The sequence below is a fragment of the Macaca mulatta genome, chromosome 16 (genome assembly GCF_049350105.2).
Source record: "Macaca mulatta isolate MMU2019108-1 chromosome 16, T2T-MMU8v2.0, whole genome shotgun sequence".
In the NCBI taxonomy this organism is placed as follows: Eukaryota; Metazoa; Chordata; class Mammalia; order Primates; family Cercopithecidae; genus Macaca; species Macaca mulatta.
This window is the reverse complement of record NC_133421.1, coordinates 88,282,176-88,298,841: the sequence shown is the minus strand read 5'-3', so window position 1 is coordinate 88,298,841 and position 16,666 is coordinate 88,282,176. Positions and strand designations below refer to the sequence as shown.

The 16,666-nt window shown below is 52.8% G+C and overlaps 1 protein-coding gene across 1 annotated transcript in view; it reads left to right on the top strand.

The window, feature by feature from the left end:
- The first annotated feature begins 971 nt into the window (after positions 1-971).
- DNAH17 (dynein axonemal heavy chain 17) overlaps positions 972-16,666 on the top strand; it is a 150,931-nt gene continuing 135,236 nt past the window's right edge. The window contains exons 1-12 of the mRNA XM_077973073.1: positions 972-1,072; positions 3,309-3,679; positions 5,745-5,938; positions 6,821-7,013; positions 7,225-7,324; positions 7,569-7,654; positions 7,893-8,018; positions 8,718-8,870; positions 8,993-9,079; positions 11,073-11,240; positions 11,512-11,628; positions 16,339-16,604. Of these exons, the coding sequence (XP_077829199.1) occupies positions 3,335-3,679; positions 5,745-5,938; positions 6,821-7,013; positions 7,225-7,324; positions 7,569-7,654; positions 7,893-8,018; positions 8,718-8,870; positions 8,993-9,079; positions 11,073-11,240; positions 11,512-11,628; positions 16,339-16,604 (1,835 nt within the window). The 5' untranslated portion in view covers positions 972-1,072; positions 3,309-3,334. The remainder of the gene's footprint in view (positions 1,073-3,308; positions 3,680-5,744; positions 5,939-6,820; positions 7,014-7,224; positions 7,325-7,568; positions 7,655-7,892; positions 8,019-8,717; positions 8,871-8,992; positions 9,080-11,072; positions 11,241-11,511; positions 11,629-16,338; positions 16,605-16,666) is intronic.

Sequence of the window (16,666 nt, the reverse complement as noted above, 5' to 3'; positions counted from 1 at the left end):
GAACCTCTATTCTAGTGATCTCTGTCTATTGTTATGCTGGTAGCACTGTCTTGGTCACTGTAGCTTTATAGTGAGTTTTGAAATCAGGAAGTGTGAGTCCTCAAACTTTGTTCTTTTTCAAAGTTGTTTTGACTGTTTTTGTTCCCTCATACTTCCCTAGAAAATCGAGGGTCATTTCTACAAAAAAGGCAGCTGAGAGTTTGATAGAGATTGTGTTGAATCTGTAGGTCAACTTGAGAATTGTCAATCTTATAACCCATGAACACAGCATGTCTCCACTGATTTAGGTCATCTTTATTTCGATGATGTTTTGCAGTTTTCAGTGTACACGTCTTAACGCTTCTTTTAAAAGTTTATTCCTAAGTATTTTATTGTTTTTGATGCTATTGTAAATGGGAATTGTTTTCTAAATTTCATCATCAGATTTTCCTAATATAATTATAGAGAGATATAATTAATTTTCAAATATCTCATGTACTGCAAACTTGCTGAACTCCTTTATTAGCTCTACGATTCTATGGATTTCTTAGGATTTTCTACGTACAAGATCACCTCATTGTGAACAGAGATAATGTCTTCCTTTCCACTTTGGGAGGATTGCTTGAGGCCAGGAGTTTGAGACCAGCCTAGGCAACAGAGTGAGACCTCGTCTCGACAAAAAGTACAAAAATTAGCCGGGTGTGGTGGTGTGCATCTGTTGTCCCAGCTTCTCGGGAGGCCGAGGTGGGGGGAATCACATAAGCCCAGGAGTTTGAGGCTGCAGTGAGCTATGGTCATACCACTGCACTCCAGCCTGAGTGACAGAGCATGACCCTGTCCCCCTCCAACCTTCCCTCAAAATGATCATCTAAGAGCCTTTCCACTGTGGGGTGACGGTTGGTTCCTCATTTGCTGCATGATCATTGGTTACTTGGGTCCCAAGGGGAAGGTTCTAGAAGCCCCAGGTACCCTGAGGAGACTTCCAGAAGTTCTGTGGCAGTTGAAGCTCCTCGAGGGAAGGGAGCCATTTTCTTTCCTGGTTTGGGAAAGAGTTGCTCATCAGTTTGTGGGAGAAGCTGTTTGCCTTAAGCTGGTGAGCAGCCTTCAACCATGCTGGGGGTTCGGAAGCCAAGCTGGAGGGAGCAGGGAGGCCTTCAGAGGATGGAGGTGGGACCCAGGCCCTGGCAGACGGCAGACCCTCCACTTACCCTGGAAGTGACTCTGCTTGCCACCGGGAGCGGTCATGGCTCTGGGACCCCAGGGCTGGCTGCCCCCTACCAGCCTGGCCACTTCCAGGGCTCCAGACTCTTCCCTGCTCCTGGGAAAGCCTTGCCTCAGCCCCCTGGCTTCTCCTGGAAGCCTCCAGCCCCAGCTCCTCCTGTGGAGTCCTGCGGGCCTGGGGCAGGGGCCACCTCCCAGAGAAGCCATCTATGCCCCTCCAGAAGCATGATGTGGGACAACCCTATTGTTAACTGGGACCTCCTGGCCTTCACCCCGGGAAACGGCTGGGTGGGAGCCTGAGATGAGACTGCCTGATCGTGCGAGAGACTTGCGGGGTATAGGGGCCCCTCAGCCCACACACACTATGGGTTGGGAGGCAGCCCACCCCATGCCGTTCTTAGAAGAAAAGATGATTTTGTGAAAGCCCAAATTCACCAAATCAGTAAAACCAGAGGACGTTTCCCTCCAGTCCAGTCGCCTGACCAGCTTGGCAAGGCTTCCAATCAGGAACCTTCCAGGACTCGGGCTCCCCTGAGTTCCTGATCCCCGTAGGAAGTGAGGACGTGACACCTCCCCGGGTCTCGGAGATCCGGATGGAGATTAATGCAGCAGCATGCTGTACCCTGTGGGAACCTGGTGAATGAGTCATCTCCATGAATGCCACGTGGTGCTCCTCCTACTTGCCTAGTGGTGTCCCCTTTTCCTTTCACAGATATGCCTGAATCGGGCAGCTTTGCTCATGGACCGCCATGTTTCTGCCACTTGCTGGCCAAATATTCCCCACGTCCTCTCACAGAGATGTTTGGTGCCCTGAATAACTCCTAGACCATTTGAATAGCATGCTGCCCACTACTGCTTCCCATCGTATAGTTGTTTTGCCGATGTATAGTGGCCAGGGTGAAATACAAACTCTTCCATGGTATCAGTGTCTTTTGGGGAACTGTAGGCTGTTAGAAACTTAAAAGCAATAGCTTGGGTCAAACCAAAAGGTAGAATTTGTGAGTGCTTCCAACGTCATCTGTCCACGCTGATGCTTTTCAGCAGCTGCCAGGTCTGGAGCAGGCCAGCGCCAGCCCACGGACCCCCAGAGCAGCCAAGTACCCCAGGGTTCCCCCAGAAATTCAGGAGCTCCCTACCTCGCAGACTAATGAAAACACTGCATCAGGCGACCCTTTGCATTCAACCCTGCCCTTGGAGAACTCGCCTCCAAGGCCCCCACCCCAGGCCTCTTGCCAGAGCCTGTCTTTATATTTGAAACTTTGATATTTTGTTCGTCATGAATTTGTCTGCACTCATTTTGATTTTTAAAAATATTGACACGCCTTCTCTCTTGATAACTGTTTGGGTGTGCCTTTAAATTCCGTGCCTACAGTGAGGACCTCACTTGCCTAACCTTTGAGACTTCAGGGTGTTCTTTAAGGGGATCCCTTCCCTCCAACTCTCTAGTTAACCCTGCCCCTGAGCATCTGAGAAGCTTGTGAGGGGTCTGTCAGGAATCTGCAGCTTGAGTCCTTTAGGGGCTCACGCTGGGGGCTGGAGGGAGAAGGGGGGTGCAGAGCAGGGTAAAAGTTAAGGTGTACCACGGCTGGGGCTAAAACAGCACTGAGTCTCACTGCCTGCACATGGGCTCTGCTTCCTTCTTGCGTTTTCCATATACTCTGAGACTGCGACGTCTTTTATTGCTTTCCCGGGACATTTCAATCTGACCCTCCAGCCTCTCGTTTTGCCTTTTCCTATCCCATCCCCTTCACACTGTCTGGCAGTGATCATTTCCTTTTCTCTTTTTTCTTCAGTGTTGATCTCTATCTTTCCCATCCTCTGAACTTTATGGTCACAGGAGCATAAGCACACACCACTTTTGGGCAGCCTCACTCCTGGGAGACCCCCCATGGTGGGGCCGGGGCAGGTGCCAGCACCGGCTAAAGCACACAGACAGCACCCTTCCCCATCTGTCTCCACCCCAACCCATCCACAACTAAAAACTGCACACTGACGACCAACTCTTTTGTTCCTGCTCTGGTAGAACAGATTTCCTGCGGTCCCAGGGATGGGTGGGAAATTAGGGAGCCCGGGAGACGGTTCGCACCTGCTTCTTGCACTCTTAACAGATACCACTGTGTAAGGAAAGGCCAAGATGACAATGACCCCGGACGTCAGACTAGAGTATCTGGAGGAAGTTGCCTCCTCCGTCCTAAAGTTCAAGCCGGACAAGTGGAGCAAGCTGATAGGCGCCGAGGAGAACGTGGCCCTGTTCACAGAGTTCTTTGAAAAGCCTGACGTCCGGGTGCTGGTGCTGACGCTCAATGCAGCCGGCATGATCGTACCCTGCCTGGGCTTCCCCGAGTCCCTCAAGTCCAAAGGGGTTTACTTTATCAAGACAAAGCCCGATAACATCAACAAGGACAACTACAAGGCCCGGCTCCTTTACGGTGACATCAGCCCCACGCCCGTGGACCAGCTGATCGCAGTGGTGGAGGAGGTGAGCGCGTCCAGGCTGGCATCGGAGGTCTCGAGCACGGCTGACTTCTTGGGAGTGGCCTTCAGTCCTGCTGCTCAACCTGTGGTCCCTGGGCCAGCAGCAGCCACAGAGCTGGGGAGGGATTGGAAATGCAGGTGCTTGGGCCCCATCCACCCTGACCTGCTGAGACAGACCTGCTTGCTTTTGGTTTTTTAATCTTTTTTTTGAGACAGGGTCTCACTCTGCTGCCCAGGCTGGTGTGCAATGGTGGGAGCACAGCTTACTGCAGCCTCAACCTCCTAAGTTCAACCAGTCCTCCAGCCTCAGCCTCCTAGGCTGGGACCACAGGCGTGCATCACCACGCCTGGCTAATTTTTGTAGTTTTTGGTAGTGATGAGGTCTCACCAAAAAATAGCCTGTTGCCCAAGATGGTCTCAGACTCCTGGGCTCAAGCGATCCTCCTGCCTCAGCCTCCCAAACTGTTGGGATTACAGGCGTAAGCCACCATGCCCAGGCACAGACCTGCTATCTAACAAGACCTCCAGGTGGTGCTCGTGCCCTTGAAATCTGAGAAGCCCCGTGCATCCCCTTGTTCTTTCCGGACAGCACTGGGACTGCCGTGCTGTGCCGGGTGCGGTTGCCGCCCGTGGCCTGGGAAGGCATGGACTGAGTACCGGCAGATAGATTTCCCCAATTTTGAGACTTCGAGTTAAAAAAAGGTGAAAAAGGCCGGGCGCTGTGGCTCGAGCATGTAATCCCAGCACTTTGGGAGGCCGAGATGGGCAGATCATGAGGTCAGGAGATCGAGACCATCCTGGCTAACACGGTGCACGGTGAAACCCCGTCCCTACTGAAAAATACAAAAAACTACCCGGGCAAGGTGGCGGGTGCCTGTAGTCCCAGCTACTCGGGAGGCTGAGGCAGGAGAATGGCGTAAACCCGGGAGGTGGAGCTTGCAGTGAGCTGAGATCCGGCCACTGCACTCCAGCCTGGGAGACAGAGCCAGACTCCGTCTCAAAAAAAAAAAAAAAGTGAAAAAATGGAATGTCATGTTATGTGTCCCTCTGCTGTCACCCTTGGCAGGTACTGTGTCGGCCGGGGGAGGGACACAGTTTGGGGAGTCGGACCTCCAGAATGGGAGTATCTGAGCCTTTCTGGTCATCACCCTTCTTGTCTGTAGCACAGGGGCCTGCGTGCTCGGCTTGTGCACCCGACACTCGCACAGTTCTGGAGGCTGGAGGTTGAAGATGAAGGTGTCGGCTGAGTTGGTTTTCCCCAAGGCCTCTCTCATTGACTTGCAGATGGCCATCTTCTCCCTGTGTCCTCATGTGGTTGACCTTCTGTGCGTGTCTAATCTCCCCTCCTCGTAAGGACACCTGTCAGACTAGGGCCCACCCTAGTAACCTCATTTTAACTACTCACCTCTTTATTTATTTATTTATTTATTTTTTGAGATGGAGTTTTTGCTCTGTTGCCCAGTCTGGAGTGCAATGGCGCGATCTTGGCTCACTGCGAGCTCCGCCTCCCGGGTTCAAATGATCCTCCTGCCTCAGCCTCCCAAGTAGCTGGGATTACAGGCATGTGTCACCATGCCCGGCTACTTCTTGTATTTTTAGTAGAGACGAGGTTTCCCCATGCTGGCCAGGCTGGTCTCAAACTCTTGACGTCAGGTAATCCACCCGCCTCGGCCTTCCAAAGTGCTAGGATTACAGGCATGAGCCACTGCCCCCAGCGCTTACTCACCTCTTTAAAGAACCTGTCTCCAAATAGTCACATTTTGAGGTGCTGGGAGTCAGGGCTTCAGCAGATGGATTTGGGGGATACAGTTTGACCCACCACAGTCCTCCTAGGCCTTTAGCAAAGAGTGTGTGCTAGGGGTGAAAGAACTTGGGAATGGCTTTGGCACCACCAGGACAGGGCAGCTGGTATAAACTCCATGACCAGTTCCATCTCCTTCTGGAAGAAGGACCCAGTTTTCCCAGGACTCCAGATGCCGGGTCTTTGGAATTCCCCTGGGGACCCAGCTCTGCAGTTGCCGAGCTGGTGAAGGCACAGGAGGCGGAACCACAGAAGTGTTTCCTTTTAGGTCCTCTATTCTCTGTTAAACCAACGCGAGAACATGGCTGGATGGCCCCAGGTGGTCTCGGAAGACATTGTGAAGCAGGTCCACAGGCTGAAGAACGAAATGTTTGTGATGAGTGGCAAGATCAAAGGCAAAACCCTGCTGCCCATCCCGGAGCACCTGGGCAGCCTGGATGGCACGCTGGAGTCCATGGAGAGGTATGTGGGCCCAGCTGCTCCCGGCCGCCGCTGGGTGGGAAAGTGGCGTGTGCTTGACACTCCTACACCTGTTGTTTCCCTGCAGAGTGGCTTCATGTGTTAAATCCAGGGAAAAGCAGGGTAAGGTGTGGTGCATTAGGTGGCGCTGAGACTGAGGAAGATGGAAGCAGGGAAGGGAGGGAGCAGGCTCTGCAGCCCCTGGGGCTTTGGCACCTGCACCCGCCACCCCACCCGGGTCACACGTGTGTGCTGGTCCAGTCACCACCGGGCATGCAGAAGGTGTCCCACCTGTTAGCATGGCCAGGAAACAGGAGGCACAGCTTTAAGATGCGGGACAGGGTCAGTGAGTGGGAGTGGGAGGGACTCTCGGCAGTCTGTGTAGGGGCTGCGGTGCCCCAGCGGACCTGGGAAGCCCAAGGGACTCCAAGGTGTCCCCTCGCATCTGCGTCGCCACAATTTGCAACCTCCCTGATATGTGAGACCCTCGTGACAATTTGTTCCATGCTTGCCTCACGTGGGCAAGTCCTCCACTGATCATTCACAAAGCCTCAAGCACCATGCCCGGTGGTGGCGCCAGAGGAGCCATCTTGAATAGGGTTTAAATAGGGTTTGCTTAATGCTCTCCCTCTTCCTTGGAGGTGAGCACCTCCAGGCACTGGCATCTCTGACCACACCCGTTGTTTCCCTGGGGTCTCTTCCTAGCTGGGAGTCTTGGGAACTTCTTTAGCCTCCCCGAGGTGGCTGGAGGCACCAAGGACATGAGACCAGACAGTGCTGCTGCTGGTGGTTTGGGATTGGTGGGCAGAAGGCTTCAGGGGAGAGCTTGGGGGGACCCATGTGTGTGTCGCCATGAGAGCAACGCCCCAACCTTCTATCGTGTAGGATCCCCTCTTCGCTGGACAACTCGCTCCTGCACGCCATCGAGACCATCATCATCGACTGGTCCCACCAGATCCGGGATGTGCTGAGCAAAGACTCAGCCCAGGCACTGCTGGACGGGCTGCACCCCCTGCCCCGGGTGGAGTTTGAGTTCTGGGATGCCCGGCTGCTGAACCTCAAGTGTATCCATGAGCAGGTACGGCCTCCTCTGTCCTGTGAGGCTGCAGCATCGTCCCAGCTGGGTGACCTGGCTGAGCTCTCAGCCTCCCAGTGCCTACCTCCCAGGAGTCCTGAGGGCTCTGATGACCTGCGGAAATTCGGCAGCCCCAGCCAGCCACAAGGTCAGGTTGGCCTCACCTTAGGGTCTTCCAGGTCAATGAAAGGTGGATCTTTTCTCCCCTTCTCAGCTAAACAGACCCAAAGTGAACAAGATTGTTGAGATCCTAGAGAAAGCCAAAAGCTGCTACTGGCCAGCGCTGCAAAACGTTTACACCAACGTCACGGAAGGTGAGCCTGTGACCCCGCCATGACTTCTGCATGAAGCTGTCCGTGCCTCCCGGGAGGGCTGGGTCAGGCCTGTCGCCAACCCTAGGACGTTGGCCTCCCTCTGCAAGCAGCTTTCTCAGCCCCCTCTACTTGAGAAAGGCCCGTTTCCTGAAGGGAGCGGGTCTCGGCACAGGGAGCCGCATCCGCGTCGTTTCTGAGCAATTTCCGCTCCTTACCGGTGGGAGCTTGTTCTTGTTCTGTGCAGGGCTGAAGGAAGCCAACGACATTGTGCTCTATTTGAAGCCCCTACGGATACTGCTGGAGGAGATGGAGCAAGCTGACTTCACAATGGTGTGCTGGCAAGGCAGAGCTGACTTTGATGGGGAGGGTCTTGTTTCTTCAAGGCACGTGGGGCCATGGGGTTCTTGGCTGTCATCAGATGTGTGGACCTAGGGAGTTGCCTCTCCCCTCCTCCTTGGGGACCCTCTCCTGGGTGCCCAGTGACAGCCATGGGAAGGGGAGGGCTGGGACGCTGGGATAAGACGCAGAGGCCGGTCCCCTCCAGTGTGCCGGGCCTATCTCCCCCCAGCTCCCCACCTTCATCGCCAAGGTGCTGGACACCATCTGCTTCATCTGGGCCACCTCTGAGTACTATAACACACCCGTTAGGATCATCGTCATCCTGCAGGAGTTCTGCAACCAAATCATCGAGATGGTAACCCTCCCCTGGCCCCCCGGGTCCCCTCCCTCCCCTCCTGGCTGGGACCCCTCCCCGGTTCACTGTTTTCCTGCTGCCCGTGTTCCCCAGCAGTTTGAGAGCAGGCCAAGATGTCGGCACAAGCCTTTTCAGGCCCCGAGCCGAGATGGAGCCCTCCTCGAGGCTGCCTAAGTTCTAGGGAGAGCACTGAGGGAGAAGAAAGGGAAGACGGGGACGGAGCAGGAGGTCTGCCCCGAGAGTCCCAGCACCCCGAGACCCGTCCAGTGCTTTGTGGGTCTCTCTAACCCCACATCGAGCCACCCTCTGTCTCCCTTAGCAGAGACTTTCTTTCCTTCCTCCCATTCATAAGCACGTGTTTGAGCTGAACGGCTGTATCCCCTGGGCCACCTCTGTATATTAAAACCGTGCTGTGACCCCATCTTCACGACCAGAAGGGCACTGGGGTCCCCTGTCCCTGGAGGGCCTGTCATCATCTGTGACCCCCGTCCATGATGCTGCAGCCTTGGCAAAGGAGGAGGGGCTGAGGAGGGGAAGGCAGCTCGGTCCCCTAAGAACGGCCCAGCAGTGGGCAGCTGGGAGGGGTTACTTCGGACATCCACACATAAGAACAGATCGCGGCTCCTGCAGGCGGCATGCCTGGACATCACCCCAAATGGCTTGTCAGAGCTTTCGATGTCTGTCTTCTCTTTTGCCCAGACACGAACCTTCCTGAGCCCAGAAGAGGTGCTGAAGGGCCTGCAAGGCGAAATCGAGGAAGTCCTGAGCGGCATCTCCCTGGCCGTGAACGTGCTGAAGGAGCTCTACCAGACGTACGACTTCTGCTGCACGAACATGAAGCTTTTCTTTAAGGTAGCCTTTCCGTGCAGGGCGAGGGCCGAGGCGAGGCACGAGCGAGTTCACATGGGCCCCGACATTTGAGAAAGTGGGGACAGTTGAAGCAAACGCCGCATCGTCTCTTTCTCTCCTCTAAGGACAAAGAGCCCGTGCCTTGGGAGTTCCCTTCTTCTCTTGCCTTTTCCAGGATGAATTCCTTCTCCCACCGCATCCAGACCATTGAGGTAAAAACAGAACTGGGTGCATCTTGACCTCCACTTCTCAGACTGCTCCTACCCTAGGACACCCGCAGCGTCCATCCCTACCCCCCTTGACAATAATCCCCCAGGCAGAAAATAAGTCAGGCCCAAACATCTGTTATGGGGAAACCAAGGCTTTGCAGCAGCCTCCACCATGCCCAGAGCTGTTAGCCAAGAGTAAAAATGACCCACTTTGGGTGCTTCACCCCTTGTCTCGTGCCTTCTGTCACGAGCAGGTTACCGATAAGTTTAAACCACTGCGTTCAGGATGCCTGGGGGCCAACAGCAGTCACTTAGTGGGACTCGATTATTACAAATGGAGACTTATGAAGGCCCCGGTGTAAGCACCATGTGGATACACAGAGTGACACACAGCAGATAAAACCTTAAAAATGGTGCATGGCCCAGCCCCGTGACTCACACCTGTAATCCCCTCTGGCGGGCTGAGGACGGAGGATCACTTGAGCTCAGAACTTTGAGGCTGCAGTGAGCCATGATCGCGCCGCTGCACTCCAGCCTTGGTGCCAAAGTGAGACCCTGTTTCAACAAAAAAGCTTCAAGGCGGTTTTCTCTGGGGGCTCTGGAGAGAAGAGATGAGAGGGATCAAGACAGGGTAGGGCAAGAAAGTTTTGTCTTCTGTATCTTCTGCATGGTGTAATTTTTCAAAACTTTGTGCACATATAACTGTATAACTCACATCCTTAAAAAAGGAGAAAATCATCCTGGAACCGTAAAGCATTGACTTTAGAGTGGACACCATTGTCGGCAGCTTGGGGGAGGCTCGTCCAGTTCTCATCTACACCTCCTGGGGGACAGGGGAGGGAGGCCCGCTCAGGAGTTCAGAATTGCAGTCCAAGTGCGGGCTCATGCCTGAAATCTCCCAGACTGAGAACGCGGAGGGTTACAGTCACATTTCTGGACAAGGAGCTGTGATTCCCACATGACAGATTCCTGAATCAGAAGGAAGATTCTGGGCAGGAGGGGACTTTGGAGGTGGAGGAAATGGCTTTGCTGTCCACCCCCTGACAACAGGGCATGTCAGCCTCATCTGTATCCTCCGCGTCGGGTGGAAAAGCTAAGAGCTCCTGGCCCTCAGTGCCTGTGCTTCTCCTTGGGGTGGTGGTGGTGGTGTGTGGCCTGATGCTTCTGGACCTGGGAGAATGGCACCCACCTCAGCACCGGTTTAGGGGAGTGATGTCAAGTTCACAGGAAGATTTCCAGTCTAAACTCTGCCTGCACTGTGCCTGGTATGTGCAGGGGCACAGAAGAGCATCCGTGGAGCCTTGGAGACCTCGTTTGGGAAACAAGAACCGCACACACAGAAACAGCTAACGGGATGGGCCTGCACGTGACTAAAGTAAATGCAAGCCATGCAGATGGGAGACCAGGCCTCTGGGAAGGAATGCATTGCTATGGGGCAAAATAGTCAGGGAGCACTTCAGGGAGAGGGGGCATGAGCCACACCTGTGAGGAAGCAGAATTTCTACACATGTGTCCATCCAGGCATCCCAGCCACTTTCCTCTTGGATCACCTTCAGGACATGGCGCTCTGCATAGGATGGTCTTCCAGGTAGCAGGGAACTTAAAGCTTAGCAAGAGCATAGAAATCTTCACCATTCCAACCGCTTCCCACAGCAGAGAGAACGGAGGTCCCAGTGGAGTGTGATTTATTTAGAGATGCGGTTTGGCCAGTCTAGGGTCAGGACAGGATCCCAGACTTGACCCTGTCCAGCTCCTCCTCATTCACACCTCATAGACAATTGAGAGCCCTTCCTTCCATCCCCTCTTTCTGCAGGCAGTGGGACATCTGCTTAAAGAACAGCACAGTCACAGAGGGTGTCCTCCCACCCCCACGGTGGTGTCTCCTGGGGACAATTCGCTCTCCAGCTCCTCCTGCCTGGGGTCAGAGCTAGCTTTGTAACTGGACCCGTGAGTTTGGTTGTGAAGATGAATTGACTGTGTTTTTCTCCTCCACTAGGAACTCTATAAAACAGCGATTGAGTTTCTGAAGCTGGAGAAAATCGAGCTTGGGGGTGTGCGTGGGAACCTCCTCGGGAACCTGGTGACCCAGATCTATGACGAGGTCTTTGAGCTGGTGAAGGTTTTTGCCGACTGCAAATATGATCCCTTGGACCCTGGAGACTCGGTAGGTCCTCCGGCAGGGTTGGATGAAGCGAACTCGGTGACAACAGCAGCAGCCTCAGTACCAGCTTAGGGGAGTGAAGGGACGGCACACGGAGGAAGCAGGTGCCGGGCGATCCCAACACTTTGAAAACTGTAGAGCAGTCCCCGCAACAGTGAGCACATTGAGCTGCGCCCCAGTCCCAAGTCCTCTCAGCAGGGGTGGGGGCTGGAGAGGGTGCCCTTGGCTGGCTTTGCACGCTGATTACGAGGTTGACATTTCCATTTGCCTTTAGAATTTTGACCGTGATTATGCTGATTTTGAGATCAAAATCCAAGACCTGGATAGGAGGCTGGCCACGATCTTTTGCCAAGGATTTGAGGACTGCAGCTCTATTGAGTCCTCTGCAAAGGTAAGCATGCAGGGGGCACTCAGGCTGATCTGGAGCCGGGTGCCTTGGCACTGGATTCATGTTGAGAACGATCTTGGAGACCATTTCATCCTCTCCACGTAGAGCTGATGCCCAGGGAGGGAGGGCCCTTTCTCCTGTGCCTCGGAGTCAGTCAGCAGTAAACACCCAGTGTAGCTCCTAATGGTTCTTACTGCCATATCTTAGAGGAAGAGGAGCACGTGAGCGTGAGATGACATTATTTTACTGATACTTCTTAACGCTCACTAAGAAAAAAGGGGACCGTTTATTCTTGATTCGGTTTTCCCACTACTCGAAAGGAGTGAAAGTTACAGAGGTAAAGTGGGTGTAAAAATAAAATTCATGCAGATTTTGGCCCACTGAGTTGAATTTATACAATGCCTTCGTCCATGCAGGCCACTGTAACAAATTGCTGTAGGCCGAGTGGCTTAAACCACACACATTTCATTTCTGTCAGTTCTGGAGGCTGGGAGGTCCAGCAGACTCAGTGTCTGGTGAGGATCTACTTCTGTTCCTAGATGGCCATCTTTTCATTTGGTCCTTACGTGGCAGAAGGGGTAAGGGAGGTCTCTGGGTCTCTCTTTATTTTTAGTTTTAAGGGGTTTTTGTTTGTTTGTTTTTTAAGATGGAGTCTTGCTCTGTTGCCCAGGCTGGAGTGCAGTGGTGCAATCCCAGCTCACTGCAACCTCCGCCTCCCGGGTTCAAGTGATTTTCCTGTCTCAGCCTCCCTAGTAGCTGCAATTATAGGCACATGCCACCACACCTGGCTAATTTTTGTGTTTTTACTAGAGAAGGGGTTTTGCCATGCCGGGCTGGTCTTGAACCCCTGACCTCAGGTGATCCACCCACCTTGGCCTCCCAAAGTGATGGGATGATAGGCATGAGCTACCACGCCTGGCCTAGTTTTTATTTCTGTAGTGACAAGGTTTTGCTGTGTTGCCCAGGCCCATGAGTTCTGGGCTTGACTGCTTCCAGGGCCCCTGATTTGAATCGCTGGGCCAGACCAGCTCCCATGACTGTGAAGGCAATCGGGTTGGCTTGGGCAACCTGGGCTGGTGGTCATCTTTCAGGGGATGTCAAGGCTGAGATTCCTGAGGACAAAGATCTCTCCCCTACAAATGTCAGGATGTTCCTTTGCCCTTTTGAACACTCTTGCAAAAATGCAAATATATGGGAATTTGAAGCTCCGCAAATTAAGGATCAAGTAAGTCTTGGATCAAGTTGGTGTTCTAGGCGAAATATCAATGAATGCAAATTAATACAGCACTGCCTTGCTGTGGTTGAAAAAATTATTCAATTATACTTGTTGAAGCAAGATGAGGCTGACTTGATTCAGACCTTATTCACGATTTATACCGTTGCAGTAGATACAGGCATAGGGAGAGCGATGGAGCTCCACTTTGAATACACTGCAGGTAAGTAAGAATTTCCAGCAAAGGAGCAGGGTGGGGGTCAGTGGATAGAAAAATATTTAGAGGTGACATCAGGGGTTGGGGGATTCTGGCTAAACCAACTTCAAGATTCTAGTTGGAGGCAGGTTAGGATAATAAGACATCCCCTGGGAGATGGTAGAGGATGGAGACCCTGATGAGAATCTTTGGCCAAGCAAAGAATCTTTGTCAATGTTCCCTTCCTCAGAAGGCTCTTTCCCAGGTAGCTGTATCCCTGGTTTGCAGGGTCCTCACTTCCTTCCTTCTACTCCAATGCCCCCCAGGCTGGTGCCTTCAGCAGCAGCCTGCCTTCCCTTCTTAGCAACGGCCCTCCCTCATCTCATATTCAATTAGGTACTAATGTCTGTGTGTTCCTTGTCTTCCCAACTAGAAGGTAACCTCCCTGAGGGCAGGCACTGGATTTGAGTTCCCTTAGAACTTAGCCTAGCCCAGGGCAGGCGCTTTTGAGTATTTCCTGCAGTGCAGAACTGGCTCTTGCCAAGGGAGGCTGGCTGGTCTGGATGTTGTTGGGAGGTAGTTTCACTCTAGCGTAAGCTCCACGTGGAGCCCCTGAAGGATAACACAAAAGCATTAGGGCTGCCCCAGCTCAGAAGGGTCCCAATGGAGCCAATTCTTTCGTTTGGAAACCTCACTTTTGGGTCTCTAAAATTAAAGATGGGGCACAGGCGCACGGGCTGGGTGGGCGGGCAGGCAGCTGACTTCTGCAGCTCTTGCACCCCTAATGCCGGCTCCACAGGGGAGTGCTATGACCCCCCGCTTCTGTGCCAATGAGAAAAATCAGAAAAATTAAGTAACTGGTCACCCGGCCAGGGCCAGACGAGTCCCCAGAGTCTCACTGGCCCCGACATGGAGATTCCGCCCCCTACATCTAGTTTGGAACAAGGGAAAGAGCAGATAAGGACCAGCGTATGGGTCTGGGCTGAACCTCCACTAGAGTTCACTGGGGGATCCAGCAATGGGGAGGGAGCTGGGTTGGCGAGTCTGCTTTGGGAGCCCTCGGGAGCCCTACCTAGGCCCCTACCCTGTGAGGAGCAGGAGGTACTGGAAGAAACCCAACCCCGCCTCTGCAGAACAGAGCCAGCCAGGAACAAATGCAGTCATCCCGCCCCAGGCTTTCCCCTCCAAATCCCCAGCCACTGTTAGGGTCAAGACGGGCTTTTGTGCTCTAAAAGAAAGAGTCTCTTTTAAAAAAGTTTTCACGGTATGTTTATGCTCGATTTAAAACAAAGGGGAGAGTGGGGAGAAATAACTCTTGTAACCCATTTCCGACGCCATCTGTTCGCCTTTCTCTTTGACCTGAGAACATTCCCCCCTGGTTTGACCGCCCTGTGTCTAATTACAGTAGGCCCCTGGGGTTTCTCTCCCTCCTGTCCCTTCCATCCCCTGCCTCTTCCGGACTTAGTTCTCATTATCAGCAACTCACACACAGCCAGGAACGTTCTAGAGCAATTTTCCACATGATCTCCTCTTGGCAGAAAATAGAATTCGCTTCCTTTCCAAAAGTCATTAAGCCAAAAACTATATAAACATGAAAAGGAGGAGAGAGAAATGGGAAGAGAGAGAGAGAAAAAAAAAAATGCTGGGACAGGATGGTCATAAACTATTAAGAGGAACATTTTTTTTTTTTTTCCAACTGCCCCATGTCAATGCTTTGAACAAGTGAAACTGGTGACCTCATACGTCAGCAGGCAACTGTGGAGGAAGCGGGTAGCTGGCAGGACACCAGCATTTCCGTGTCTGCTTGAGAGTCCACAGCTGCTCCATTTGTACAACCCACAGTACAAATAGGTCCGAGGGTGACAATTTTTTTTCTAAGCCCAGGAGAAATCAGAATTTGTGTCAGGAAGATTTGAACAATTTTGAAAAATACAATTATTTTGAAAATAGCTGCAGTCTTGCATTTGGGAAATCTGTACTTTTTGGGGGCCTGAAAAATCTCCCTTTCTTTGCGGTCATGTTTTAGTCTTTCCTCCAGCGGCCATTTCTAGGGACAGTGGTCACATTTCTCAGACCCAAGTCTGGGGCGAGTCTGAGACTCAGGCTCCCCGCAGCAGGTCTGGCCCCACCCGGCGCAAAGGATGGTAGCCCCAGGAAACTCTCACGATTTCCTACTCACACCCAGCGCTTGGGGACCCTGTTTCATGTGAGTCTGTCTTGCCTGTCTCTCGCCCCCACCCACTTGGTCTGACCCCCAGAGCTTTCTCAGAGCAAAACACATTTCCTGATGGTGGTTTTCTTGCCTGAGCTGCCCCTGAGAGCGGCAGTGCTCTTCCTAAGAGGAATAATCCTTGTGACTAAAACATTTCCCCATTTATCCTTATCATAGTAGAAGCCCGGGTGTATACATGCAACATTATGGCTGTTTTTAAATTGTTTACTTGGAGTTGTTTTGGGTTTGTTGTTTCTGGAGACAGGGGCTCACTCTGTTGTCCAAGCTGGGGTGCAGTGGTGCAATCTTGGCTCACTGCAGCCTTGACCTCTGGGGCTCAAGTGATCCTCCCATCTCAGCCTCCTGAGTAGCTGGAACTCTAAGGGTACACCCAAAAGAATACAAAAACTGGACCCAGCTAGTTTCATGTATTCTTTGTATTTTTTTTTTTTTGTAGAAACAGGATTTTGCTATGTCACCCAGGCTGGTCTCAAACTCCTGGGCTCAAGTGATCCTCCCATCTCGGCCTCCTGAGTAGCTGGAACTCTAAGGGTGCACCCAAAAGAATACAAAAACTGGACCCAGCTAGTTTCATGTATTCTTTGTTTTTTGTTTGTTTGTTTGTTTGTTTTGTTTGTTTGTTTGTTTTTGTAGAAACAGGATTTTGCTATGTCACCCAGGCTGGTCTCGAACTCCTGGGCTCAAGTGATCCTGCTGCCTCGGCCCCCCAAAGTGTTGAGATTACAGGCGTGAGCCATGGTACTCAGCCTATTCTTTCATTGCTTGAATCTTCCTTACCAGAATTCTGATTTTTCCTGGGCTTAGAAAAAACTCTCGTAGGTCTTGGATTTATTTGTCCTGTGGGATTACAAGTCAAGTATTTGCAGACTCGGCCTAAGTCAATGGGAAAAGCATAGAGGCACCCACTGAGTCAGTTGACACACACAGAAAGGTTCCGATGGATTCTTTTGTTTTGGCAAGGTGCACATTCTCGCGCTTCTGAAGGCTGGCCCTGCTCGTTCTGTCCACAGCCACAGGCTGGGGAAGGGGAGCGGACTCAGGCGAAGAGGCCCCCTTCTCCTTTCTCCCCAGCTCCTGTACATGTGTGGGGGCCTCCTGGAGCGGCCCCTGATTCTTGCCGAGGTGGTGCCCAGGTATTCAGTCATGCTGGAGCTGTTCGACGCTGAGCTGGACAACGCCAAGATCTTGTATGATGCCCAGATGGCAGCCTCCGAGGAGGGCAAAATTCCCCTGATCCACAAAAACATGCCTCCCGTGGCCGGGCAGCTCAAGTGGAGCCTGGAGCTGCAGGAGAGGCTGGAGGTGTCCATGAAACACCTGAAGCACATCGAACACCCGTGAGTCACAGCCCTGGCCGGGGGCAGGCAGGGGCAGGCACCCCAACTCCATGGCGCTGGGA